Here is a 13,122-nt window from a genome sequence, read left to right as displayed (position 1 = left end):
GGGAAATGTGTCAGGCAGGCCTATCACCACCAGAGTGGTGAGTGGGACAGGGTCCAAGGAGATGGGGATGTGGCATGACCAGAACCCCTCTCTATTCTATCAGCAGAAGAGCACCTCCAATGGAGCAGGGGCTGGTCCTACAGACTGCTGCTGAGGCCACTGGAGAGGACAGAGCAACTCAATGGGACCCATCCCATCACGTATCTCCCTTTTCAGGAGTCTTCACTTCCTGAACATTCGCAGAGGCCCAGGGGTGGAAACTGACCCACAGGCCCCTCCATCATGGCCTGGAGCCAGCCATCCCCAGGGGCTACCTATGTGCTCCTCTGGATACCTGCCAGCCCTTCCTGGTCCCCCTCCAGGTCCTCCTGGACCTGCTGCTCCCTTCCTCCTAATCCACACATCACCAACTATCTGTGCTTAAAAAAAAAATTCATGGGTTGCTTAAAAAGCACCCTACTCACTAACACCCAGTTCTCCCAAACCTACCCTCTCCCTTTGTAGAAAACAGGGAAACTTTGGCCTCTCCTTACCCCTCTTCTCCAGTTGCTCAATGATATAGGACTCTGAGATCCCTTCCTCACATGGCTTCAGGGAAAGATGTACAAGAGTGAGCTTTGTGATCAGACAAGCCTGCGATCAGTCTTAACGACACCCCTAAACAGTCCTGTGACTCTGGAAAATTGCCCTGAGTTTCAGGGTCGCTCTGTTAAATGGGGAGAAACACCATCTGGCTTGCATGGCCCTGGTGAGAGTTCAGTGAGGTCATACAGGCTGTTTTCAGTGCCTGGTATACAGCTGGTGCTTAATTAAGGGTGATGAGTAGTAGCAGTGGTTCCCACTATTACGAACCACAGCAACCCAGTTATTAATAACAAGGTGCATCCTGGGACGGTATCCACCCAAAAGCAGTCTCTCAACAGTGGTGCAGGAATGCTGATCTCGAGCCTCCGGAGCCTCCCTCCATCAGCTCACCCCGCACCCCAGGCCAGTTATGTCCTTCCAACGAGAGCCACTGCAACCACTAGTACTAGCCAGGGCAAGTGGTCCTGTCTGAGCCTCAGAGTTTATAAAGAAGGTAAACACTATCTAATCCTGCCAAGCACTGCATAAATAAGATCTTACACTCTGCGACAGGGCAGAAAAGGGGCTCAGAGAAGTTAAAAAACTTAAAGGAAAATGGAAATAAACCCAGGACATGAGATTCCAAATGCTGGGCTTGCTCCTTTATACTACCAGTACAGGAGTCCTCCCCTTATCTGTAGGGACCTTTTCCAACACCCCAGGACGAGGCCTGAAACTGCGAGCAGTCCCCAGCCCTATGTATGTTTTTCCTGTGCATCCGTACCTAGGATAAAGTTGAATTTATCAATCAGGCACAGTAGGAGATTAACATCAAGAACTCATAATAAAAGAGAACTATTACAACAATCTACTGTAACGAAAGTTATGTGAATGTGGTGTCTTTCTCTTAAAATGCCTTTCTGCGCGGCACTAGATGCTTAAATGTCTATGGGATGAGATGGAGACAGGGAAACGATGCAGGTACTGTGACCTAGCATTAGGCTACCACTGACCTTCTGACGGTACATCAGAAGGAGGATCCTCTGCTTCGGGACCACAGTTGGCTGTGAGTAACTAAAACCACGGAAGTAAAACTGTGGGAAGGGGCAATTCCTATACGGGGGAATTTGGGCCTAAGTATTCTAGTACTTATGGCCATAAGGGGAAGGAAAGCCAAAGGCCTCATGGGAGGGCTGCTCTGTTCCCACTGAGGCCAGAATCCTGCCTCCTGAGCCACACTCAGTGTCCCCACCTGTTTATGCCCACTCTTACCCTCCCTTCTTCTTCCATTTTCTTCCTACCCATCTTTGCTACACCTCTAAACTCTGCCTCGCCTTCCCTCTAAAGCCTTGTCTTACCCCATTTCTTTCCTTCACCAAGGCAGGCTGTGTGAGGGAGCTGTGAGTTAGGCTCTCAGGGCACTGAGCCCCTTCTGCCCCGCCTCAGCTCTGTCCTGGGACCTGAGTCAGGAGCCCCGTTTCCTTCCACAGCCCTGAGAGCCACTCTTGCCTTCAACCTGAGGAGATCTGTCATCAGGCCTTTGGTTCTTGGGCTCACCTATCAGTGGCAGGAGGCTTTTAGCGCTGGAACAAGGGATGTGGTGGGGTGACTGCCTTTCTGGGGAAGATTTTAGAGAGGAGGAAAGACACCTGTCTGTCTGGGCAAATGAAGGTTAAGCCTACCTCCACAATGGGGAAGGTTCTGGTGACCCACCACAACTCCCAAAGTTCTTTAACAACAAGCTCTGGGAAGCATGTCTCCCTTCATTTCTCTCCCTCCTACCCTCCTACCTGATCTCCACACACGTACACAGTCATACCCCACGTATTTCTGCAACCACTATCATAATTAGTCTTCTACTCGAGGACACTGGTCATCTGTAACATTCTATTCACCTCTGTTAGAGGCCCACACATGCCCACGAAGAAGATCTCACACAGGAGCCCCAGGAGAGAGCGATCACACTTGATGAAGCGGGGCAGAACGGTGCCCTTGCTGTTCATCTGACCCACCTCTCCTCCCCCGGGGACCCACCCAGCCCCAGCGACCACACTCTGCCCAGGGCAGCATGGGGCGCCTCAGCTCCTCTCGGACTCTCTTCCTCTCCCCAGGGCCCCACCTGCCTGGCTCCCATGCCTTTGTCTATCACTGTCTCTGTCAGGCAGGTGATTTTTAAACTTCCATTCCTAAAAGACGCATATTATATAAAAAAAATGTTTTAAGTGCCTCGGGGTGTTTTGTTCCTCATTGCTTCATAAAAGTGACATTAATAGCCAGGGAAGAGCACTGCTGAGTGCAATTACACAGGATGTTTGAGGTATGAAAGCTGTTTGGAGCCTGCTAATGTTTCCTAATTACAGGCCTTTTGGTAGGGAGAGAAAAAGATAAAGAGTGGGTGGGAGGCCCAGGGTGGGGAGCTCTGACTTATCTCTGAGGTCTACCTGAGGAGGCCAGGGGAGGGGAGGAGCAGAGGGAGGGAGCAGGGAGGTCAGAGGCCCACTCCCTGGGAGACCAGGCCTCTCTCAGTGGAGAAAGCAATATCCATTCCTGGTAACAGCTCGAGAAAAGGATACCATCCATCTCTCGCACTGTGAGAGAAAACCGTTTATATACCGAGCCTGAATTTGAGGAGCCCATAGCAACGCAACCTGGGAGTTCCTTCTGGAGCTGGTGTCTGGAGCTGCCACAGTGGGCAGTGTTTCATTGGGAAAGATGGTACTGTGTGGTTGTCAGCAGGAAAGCAGCCTGAAGGAGGTTAGACGTCTGCTCTGGCACTTTCTATCCATGTGCCTGGAAACAATTTCATAGCTGATTCTGTGCCTTAGTTTCCTCATCTGTAAAATGGGGCTGTTGTGAGGATTAACATGTGTGGGGCCCACACAAGAAGCCACACCAGCCTTCGTACGAGCCAGGGCACTTCCTTTAAGACTCGGTCAGGCTTTTGTGTCACTGGCCACCGGAGAACCCTGACCAATACAAGAGTGGGGCTTCCAGCAATCAGCAACCAGGCCAAAGGCCCCCAGGTCCCAGGCAGTGGTACCAGTCTCAGAAAGGATGACAGACCCCAACCACCTTTGCCCGCCTGTCCCCCAGCAAAGCCTGAAATTCAAACACCATAAAGCGCCATTCACAAAATCATTTTGCCCAGGGCTAAATTTCTCTTGGACTTGCCTAATTTAGCTCAGGCTTTTCTGTCTTCATTAACATGATTGAGTCATCAAATAAAGAAAAGAGAAAATCCAGCCCTCCACAGTCTTAGTACTACACTAACACTTCATGAATGTTTACTGGGGAAAATGTTCTACTGACTTGTTTCATCTGTGGAGAAAGGTGCCGTGCTTGCCTGACCGAGGAGAGGGGCAACCTGCAGCTGCGAGGTCCGAACGCCCAGCCCAAGATCCCACAGCTGGAATGGGAGCCAGTTTATCTGATGCCAAGGCCTGGGGGCTTCAGAGCTTCTCCAGAGCTTCTCATCCATCAGACAAATTTCTATTGATTTTGAGTGGCCTTGGAACGAACGGGGTGTTATTAGAGCAGATTCCTCTCCTGAGCATGCTTTCCTTATTCCCATGATAGGGACAGCCAGCGGACGTGCCTGGAGGACTGACAGACATGGAGTGAGAGGCAGCCGGGGACAGCCAAGGGTCCACGGGGGTCCACAGGCGGCCAGCAAGGAATGGCCATGCAATAAAGCCCGCGTGTTCCTGCGCTCACGGACATGTCTCTAATGTTGGGACTTACTGAATTAGCGTGTTCAAATGCGTGCTGTTCCCCACAGTGGCCCCCTCTGGAAGCTCTGCCGCTAAGTCCAATAACCCTCCAGTCATTTAAGATATTTTCAAAACTCTAGGACCTGCCTACTGCCTACAACAGGGGCATGAAATGAAATCAACTCATTTAACTTCACACACACACACACACACAAATATACAACCACACACAGACACACACACATATATATACACATGCAGATGACCGTATACACACGCATATACATATACATCCACACAAGCATACACACATACGTATACACATATACACACACATATATGTAAATGCACGTATATACACACGCACACATATAGACAGACACACATACACAGGCACATACAGACGCATATATGCAGGGGCACACACAGCTAGCAAGCTCATCCTGAAGGTTCATCGGGCATGGCTGTGGACTCCTCTCTCTCTCCTTTTTCCATCAAATTCAACTTCCCATGATAAAGATTTGCCAAAATTAAAGGAGTGAATAGTATATGTCATGGGCCATGAAGGTGGTTCCCCAGGGTGCGGATGGAGTTGGGAGTCTAGACGCCCATGGAATGGCCTTTGAAGATAACTCTGATAGGTGTTTACACTCCCGCTGCATGTCCCACATGAGAGGCCACCCGCCTCCCGGGTGCACCAGGCTGGCAAGCCCTGATGAAACTTGGAAAGTAAAAGAACTCTGGGGCTGGACTCCCCATAAGCAGGCAGAATAAGCCTCCCTATCAGAGCGACCAGGGCTTGCTTTTCTAACCTACCCCCCACCCCAGCATCTGAGAGCAACTGGCCCTTTCTAGTTAATGTCCTGGTCTCCTTTATCATCACCTCAGGAGAGCTGGCACCATTTCCATCACCAAGTATGCTCTCTAAAAAGATACTGACCGGGGCGCCTGGGTGTCTCAGTGGCTTAAGCACCTGCCTTTGGCTCAGGTCATGATCCCAGGGTCTTGGGATCAAGCCCCACGTCCAGCTCCCTGCTCAGCAGGAAGTCTGCTTCTCCCTCTTCCTCTGCCTGCCTCTCCCCCTGCCTGTGCTCTCGCTCTCTCTGACAAATAAGTAAATAAAATCCTTAAAAATAAGTAAGCAGATACTGACAACTAATTGGGTGTTGAGAGGCCTACAACAAACATTTTCTTAGGCTACAATAAACCTAAATTGAACATCTTCTAAGTTCAGGACCCTGGGTTGGCGATGCAAGAAGCATCCAGAATGCTCCTCATTATTGGGCCAACGAACATTTATTGGAGCCTGTCCCCTGGAGCCTACTCCCTGCTGAGCTGGTGCTGGGCACCAGGGGTGCAGAGATAAAGCTGTTCTACCCTCCAGCCCATGGGGAAGACCACATGTCAGCATCTGGTTAGCTCACAGAGTGATGGACAGTATGTCAGAAGTCAGCACCAAGCCCTCTGGGCTTTAGGAAGAGGACACCTTACTGGGCCCTGGTGGACAGGAGCATCCAGGAGGGCTCCCCGAGGGGACGAGAACAGAGCTGACACCCAAGAGTGTGGGAGTGGGTAAGAAAAAGAGTAGGGAGGGTCAGGCAGCATCCAGAAATGGCGGCAGACAGCTGGGAGGGGACCATGAAGCCATAAAGACCACTACTCACTAAGTGTTCACCGGGAGGCCTCCCTGAACTCTCCCATTGTCCAGAGGCCCTGAACAGTGAAGGTCATGGAACCTTCTGGAATCAAGGGTATGGGAGAAATAAATGAAGCCAGCCAGAGGGAGGGGTCACCAAGTGTCACTGGTGGGAGTCCCCGGGATACCCTTTGCTGGGAGCTGAGCTCCTCCCTGGCATTTGTGACTTTATAAACGTTACTTTCTCCTTCTGCTCACCAGGAGGCCTCCAATTCAGGTTAAACCTAAAGGCCGTGAATTAAAGGTGCAATTAGATCAAAGAGCAACATTTTGTATTTGGGCACAAATACTTTCCGTTTCTGACATGGAATATTATGATCCACTTTCCAGCAATATAACCAAGAACAATTTGTGGGCTCTGTGTGGGTGGGCAGTCCAATTCCTTCCCACAGCTGGCAGTTCTCAAACACAGCAGGGAAGACACCCAGCGAGCCCCATACAAGGAAGGGTCCCATGGGGAGCCCACCTCCCAGGCCATGCACTGTGCATAGGGTTCACTGTAATGCCAGTCGGGCCTCCTGGCAGAATGACGCTTCTTCAGGTCAGAGTCAATTCAGTTCTCTGGGGATGCCCCGGCTACCAGAACAGTAACAGCCTACCCTTCTCCATCTTAAGCCTGCAGGCACAGTCTCCTGGCTACACACAGGCTCTGAGGCCTCTGCCCCCTTTTGGGGCTAGGGGTAGGGGGTGTCACCACCCCAGTGGGTCCTGGAAGATGTGGGTCACCCATCCAGCCTCTTGGCTTCTCAAATGCCTGAACTTGGCCCCTCTCCCTGGATCTCTTGACCACCCAGAAGTACTCTGCATGTCTTCAATCCAAACCTTGACTCAAGTCCACAGTCTGGGGTCCTCCTCCAGGCTCATGAGACCGCCATCTGGGCCCCTGCACTTTGTCACAGCGGTCAGTCCCCTCCTGGCTTCACTCTTCTTCTTGCTGAGTAGATGCCATGATGTAAGACGCCACCCACCTCCGACCGATGTCCTCGGCTCCTTACTCCTCCAGGCCCACCATTCTTGCACCTCCATACTTCAGGATGATCCCACCAGCACACTTCCTCCTGTACAGTCAGCAGCTGATGGGGGCCTACCCATCGGGCGTCACAAACACATGGCCTGCAGCCACAGCCTGGCCACACTCTTAAACACACCAGCCTCTCTCCAGCCCTCCGATGGCGGCGGTTCCTTCAAACCTGCTCTGCTCTCCTAAACACTGCTGCCCAAGACCCCTCGCCCCACCCTCACTGTCTGAACCCGGCTTCCAACGTCAGTGAGAAGATAGATCATTGAAAGAATTTTCTGTTTTACGGCTTCAGTCACCAAACCTGAGCACTAAACCTTGCATCTCTGTGCAGGCCCCTTATCTCTGTCCTGCCATTTCCACAGAAAAGGAGTCCCTTTCCCTGAAAGGTCAACATGTCCACAGCCCCATTCCTTCCATTCCCGTGTTTGGTCTTCCTGTCCCTTCACAAAGTGCTGTGTCACCTCTCCCCGCTCCAGACACTCCCTGAGAGAGAGCAGGCATGCCCCGGGCTCCCCTCCCATCCACGTGAGCTGCCTGCCTTCTGATTCCACTGCCCACGAGTCAAGCGCTGGCAGAGCTGGGTTGTGGAGGCCCTGCAGACTCCACGGGTCCCATGCTGAGCACAGCCTCTTCCCTGCACAAGCTTTCTGCTCCTCTTGTATCCTCCAACTCTGAGACTGGCACCAGGATCTACCCTCTTGCCCAGGTCAGAAGCTGTCAACAAGTAGCCAAGTCAGGTCATGAACCAGGTGTCCGTCTCCAATGGTAAACAGAAAGGCAGAATTCCAGCTAACCTCAGAGGTTACGGGATAACCAATAGGTAATAGAAATGTGGGGTAGACACTAATCCACACTAATATATAAAGATGCAAAATTTGCAAATGTGCACAGTGCTACTGGGGAAAGCTCCCTGGCCCTCAGAGGAGCTGGGATGGGGACCCAGCATGGTCGGGGATGCTGCGAAGGTGTTCCTCCAGATGGGCCTGAAGATGACAAAGAAGAATCACTCCAGTGTTTGGCCTTTACAACCTGGTGAAATGGGGCCCACATGTTTCGTGGAAGATGAAGAAGGGGCTGAATTCTGCTCGGACCAAGCTTCGACTGACCTGCCCGTGGGCATCCAGTGCAAGATGGGCTAAAGACACATGCTTGGGAGCCATGCAGTGTTCAGGGAATTGGGGGCAACCATCTAGGATGAGGTCAGAGAGAGGTAGAGAGAAGGTTTGAGATGGAAGCATAGTCCTTGGTCCTCCCTCTTGACCCAGCTGAGGGTCAGCCTGACACTCCCGCCACTCTCTAGAAACCAACCAGGCTCTGAAGCTGCTCAGGGCACAAAGAGAAGAACTACCTGGCTGTATGTTCTCGAGACAAAAGCCTGGGGAACGGTGGCTGAACCGGGCTGCTAACCAGTGGGAGGGCAAAAACAGAGCAGCCCAGCCAGCCGCTGTCTCTAAAGGGCACCACTTGACTTTGAGTGTTTTCCTAAAGGACAATCTTCCTTGGGAAAGGAGAGCCGACGTCTAAAGAAGACAGGTGGTGTGTACAAAAATCAAGGGGAAAATTAACCATAAATCATGTCAATGCCTTATGAAAACACAGGCCTTCAAACAATAATGTAATTTGTAAAAGAGTGGCAAGTTCTTAATATCCAGCAGCCTGAAGAGTGGCTGCCTCATTGGCTTTGCATAGTCCCTCCCAGAAGTGGGAAAGACTCCCGAGTAGCCCACAGTGCTCCCAACAGAACTGGGACTTGGGCACTGTGGGCAGGATTGGCCCCTGCCCTGGGCCCAGCTTGGAAACCACCAACCCATCCTAATCCTTGTCTTCCTGCCCTAAGATGGGATGCTTGCTCCTAGTGGTTGGGGGAATTCCGTAAGTGTTGGGGCTGTTGGGAGGAGAGTGAGAGCCAGGGAGTGTGCACAGCCTGCTGGGACCCTATTGGCCCATTGAGAACTGTCCCTACAGCACAGGTGCATGACAGGCCTGGTTGTGTCTTGTTGTGATGTGTGCCACAGGATGTAGACAGGCTCTGGGCTAGAGGCCACCAAAGGCATGGGCCTTTTGGGAGGAGGCATGGGCTTCCCCACCCCAGCTTACTTGGCTCCCTCTTTGGGATGAAAGGTCCACTCACTGCCCTGCCCTCTCCCTTGGTGATTAAACCCTGCAGTGAGCCAGTTACTCAGGCCAGGCTTCTGAACATTATCTCCCTTCCTCTCTCTCCTGCTCCGTCTCCCTGCTGTCTATCCATGGCCGAATGCTGCCAGTGTTTCCGCCTTTGCTTTGTTCTAATGGTCCTCTAAGTATCCTGTTTTCATCCCACTCTTCTGACCCACGCAGGACAACTGGAAGAGGCTCTTAAATGCTTTCTCTCAACTGTTCCCTGAAATCCTATCAGCAGGTGTGGCCGTGTTATTCTCCCGCCCGGGATCTGTCCATTACCTGCAGGACAGAATGGACACAGCAGCCTCAGCATGGCAGGCACAGTCCTCTACCACCATGCCCCATTCCAACCCATACCCCAGCCCCACCTCTGCACTGTCCATACCCGCCACATTCCAGAAACACAGATTCCCCTCTCTCATGTCTTTTCATGACCCTATCCCTCCATTCAACTATGGCTCCTACTTGGAATATCTTTGCAGATTTCCCATTCATCACCCATCAACCCCCTACACATTCTGTAAACCCCAGTGGGCATGTAACTTTTCTGCAAAGCCTCATGGGTCCCTCCTAAGTTCCTCACTCCCAGCTCTGGGCCATACTTGCCTGCTGATCTCTCTACTGCCACAGAGAAAAGATGTACTTCAGCCTATCCATGAACATGGTGGCCCCACACCCATGGGAGGACATAAGGTCCTCAGAGCTGGTCCATTCTTATAGTTAACAGAGCCTGGCCAGGCACACGAACACCGAACAAGTGAATCAAGAGCAACTCTCTAAGGCAAGCTCCAGGTGAAAGGAAGCCTCAGCCCTTCTGACCTCCAGCTCTTCCTTATGCCCTTATGTCTTGGCAACCCTGTGGACATCACTAATTTCTGATCTGCACCAGCACCACCAGCTTGAGTGCCTAGCTCTTAGCAGCCATTGCCCCTGTCCCCACACAGGTACAGTCCTAGTTGCCTGGGGGTCAACTCTTTGAGGGACTGTGTCAGGAGATGGCCTGTATCACCACACTGGGGAGAAGCTCAGGTCTGAGACCCCTGAAGCAGATGGGCAGGGGACACACCTCTATCCCAATTCCCTTCCGAAGGTCCAGCTCTAGCCAGACTCTGCTCCCCCAGCCATCCTACAGGCCCGGGACTATACAGCAGTATTAAAGGATGGATGGATGACACTCACCCCTGATGCAGGATTGGCCGTCCAGCCCAGCTCTGCAGTAGCTGTCCTGGTATCCATTAAAGTTTCTGTGGGTCAAAAGAGAAAATCTGGTGAGTCAGGAGGATTACTAGATAGTCACCCTTATGATGATAACAAGGTTACTTATGACTACAAATGTCAGTGTTAGGAGCCTTGGGCCCCTTTGTGAAGTCTGAGGCTCAGAGAGGAGAAGAGGTTCATCAGGAAGCCACAGCTCAGATCTCAGGGGTCCTGATGCTGCATCCATTGTTCTCACCCTAGAAGCCTGGAAGTCTGAAAGCTGCCTGCACAGGATGAAGCCACCTGTCCAGAAACTTCACCCCCAGACATGGCTTCTTCCCAGGGTCCTCTTCAAGAGGCTCTTCCATGGCCATGTCAATCCAGTAACCAAATTTAATTCATTCCTTGACCTTCCTGGGCCACGTCTTTCTGCCCTCTTCCTCCCCACTGGGCTCCCTCTCCAGCCTCACCTGTCTGCCCACACTTCTCCCCCACCTTGTCCCCTGCCTCCCTTTCAGGCATCCATGTTGACACCCATGGGTAGTGTCCCATGAGCTCCCCTGGCCCCAGCCACTCTCCCAAGACTCAGCCTCCCTGCAGGTCCCTTTGCCCCTGGGCCCAAATCCATGCCACCCCTTCCCCCAAGACTCAGCCAGGGTTCACACAAATGCACCTCCCAGGTCCCTGTGGCCTGCTTCCTGGTTACTGATCCCTTTGGCCATTCAGGGAAAGAGCACCTTGACTCAGCTGTGAGCTCCAGGGAGCTGTGACAGTAGCTACAGTTCATACACCAAGATCTCCGGGCACGTGGTGACCACAGACTTGTTCTTCAGGAGAACAGCTTTCTGGGAGAGAGCAGTAAAGTGTCCTGAGCACAAGGCACCTCCTTCTTTTTTCTTTTTTTCTCTTCAGTCTCTTACTGACTGCTGTCAGCTCCCACCTCTCAATGGAAACTCTTCCCCAAAAGCTGCCCATGAGCTCCTGATCAGCAAAGCCAAAAGCCTCTTTGGGTTTTTTTTCCCCCCCCAGCAGTTTTATTGAGGTGGAAATGATGCACAGTAAACTGCACATGGTTAAGTCATACAACTGGATACGTTCTGACATATATTTATACATGAAGCTGTCACCAGCCTCAAGATAATAAATATATTTTATTTATCTGTCATTCCCAGAGGTGCCCTTGTCCCTTTGTAAACCCTCCTTTCCTCCTGCCCCCGCCCCACCCTATCACTGTCCCTAGGCAATAATTGGTCTTCTGTCACTATGGATTGATTAACTGGGATTTTCTAGAATTTTATATAAATAGAGCATATACTGTATTTCATCTGGCTTTTCTCACTTAGCATAATTTTAAGATTGATCACGTTGTGGGTGCCTGGGTGGCTCATTTGGGTAAGCATCAGACTCTTGCCTTCGTTTGGCTCAGGTCATGGTCTCAAGGTCCTGGGACTGAGCCCCGCATCAGGCTCTCACCTCTGTGGGAGATCTGCTGGAGATTCCCTCTCCCTCTTCCTCTCCCCCACTCTCCCTCTGTGCTCGGGATGCCTGGGTAGATCAGCTGGTTAAGCCTCTGCCTTCGGCTCAGGTCATGATCCCAGGGTCCTGGGATTGAGCCCCGCGTTGGGCTCACTGCTCCCCCTGCCTGTGCTCATGCTTTCTCTCTCTCTCTCTCTGACAAATAAATAAAATCTTTAAAATAACTGATTGTGCTGTGTGCATCAGCAGTTCATTCTGTTTTATTGCTGAGTAACACTCCCCTGCGAGGACACACTGCAGCTTGTCTCCCCATGCACCTGCTGCCCCCAATCTGGGGGCATTCATGAGAGTGCCTGAATGTTCCAGTTCCTCCACGTCCTCACCGACTTGGGGGGCTCAGTCACTTCTCACCTGGGCCATCTTCACAGGTGCGTGCTTGTAGCTCATTGTGGCTTTTCCTTCCCTTACTGATGAGTGATGTTACACATCTTTTCACATGCTTACTTGCCATCTGCATGTCCTATTTGGTGCAGTATGTTCAAGATTTTGCAAGTTTCAAATTTCTTATTAAAGAGTTTGGAGAGCTCTTTGTGCATTCTGGATGCCAGTCCTTTATCAGATATGTGCTTTGCAAATATTTTCTCCCGCTCTGCAGCTTGTCTTTTCTTTCCTTTTTTAACAGTGTGTTTCAAAAAGCAGAAGTTTTAAATGCTTAGGAGGTCCACTTTATCAACTTTTTCTTTCACGGTCTAGTGTCATACTGAGAAATCTTTGCCTAATCCAAGGTCCCAAAGGTCCTACCTAAGTCCATGATCTAGTTTGAGTTTCTTCTTGCATAAGGTGGGAGGTGCAAATCAAGTGTACAATTGTTTTTGTCACATGGATATCCAGTTGTTCCAGATGGGCATCTTTTTAAGTTCACCTAGTGGTGCTGTTTAGGCTGGGAGCCCCCAGGGCGTGTATCAAAGGAACTGCCCAGCTGCACAGGTGCTCAAGAAACAGAGGAGGGGGAAACATCCATACATACGTCATTTCGGCCTTTCCCTCCTCTATTTATTTCCGTTTTCTCCTGAACCCCCCTATTCTGTGTTCACTGCTTCAGGCAGGAGAAGGGAGACATGAATGCAGAATGCAGTCACAAAATTGTGGGCCACTTGGGAAACAGAAGGACTCCTGGCACAAACCAGAGGTTTGAGAAGAAAGCCACCCTATGGGCAGGGCAGACAGAATGAAAATTGCAGTGATGAATGAGGATCTGTGTTAAGAAAACGAGTTCGCTATGCTCTCATGTCCTAGTG

The 13,122-nt window shown here is 51.3% G+C and overlaps 1 protein-coding gene across 1 annotated transcript in view; it reads right to left on the bottom strand.

The window, feature by feature from the left end:
• The window catches only part of LOC111154967 (EPH receptor B1), a 288,290-nt gene extending 277,420 nt beyond the window's left edge, over positions 1–10,870 (bottom strand). Inside the window, exons 1-2 of the mRNA XM_022514925.1 lie at positions 10,819–10,870; positions 10,331–10,395 (exon numbers count right to left, since the gene is read on the bottom strand). Coding sequence (XP_022370633.1) covers positions 10,331–10,395; positions 10,819–10,870 — 117 coding nt within the window. The remainder of the gene's footprint in view (positions 1–10,330; positions 10,396–10,818) is intronic.
• Between the last annotated feature and the right edge of the window lie 2,252 nt (positions 10,871–13,122).

The sequence above is a fragment of the Enhydra lutris genome, unplaced genomic scaffold (genome assembly GCF_002288905.1).
Source record: "Enhydra lutris kenyoni isolate GAN:26980312 unplaced genomic scaffold, ASM228890v2 scaffoldscaffold39, whole genome shotgun sequence".
Taxonomy (NCBI): Eukaryota; Metazoa; Chordata; class Mammalia; order Carnivora; family Mustelidae; genus Enhydra; species Enhydra lutris.
Note: the sequence above shows the minus strand (reverse complement) of the source record. Positions and strands in the feature narration are given on the sequence as shown.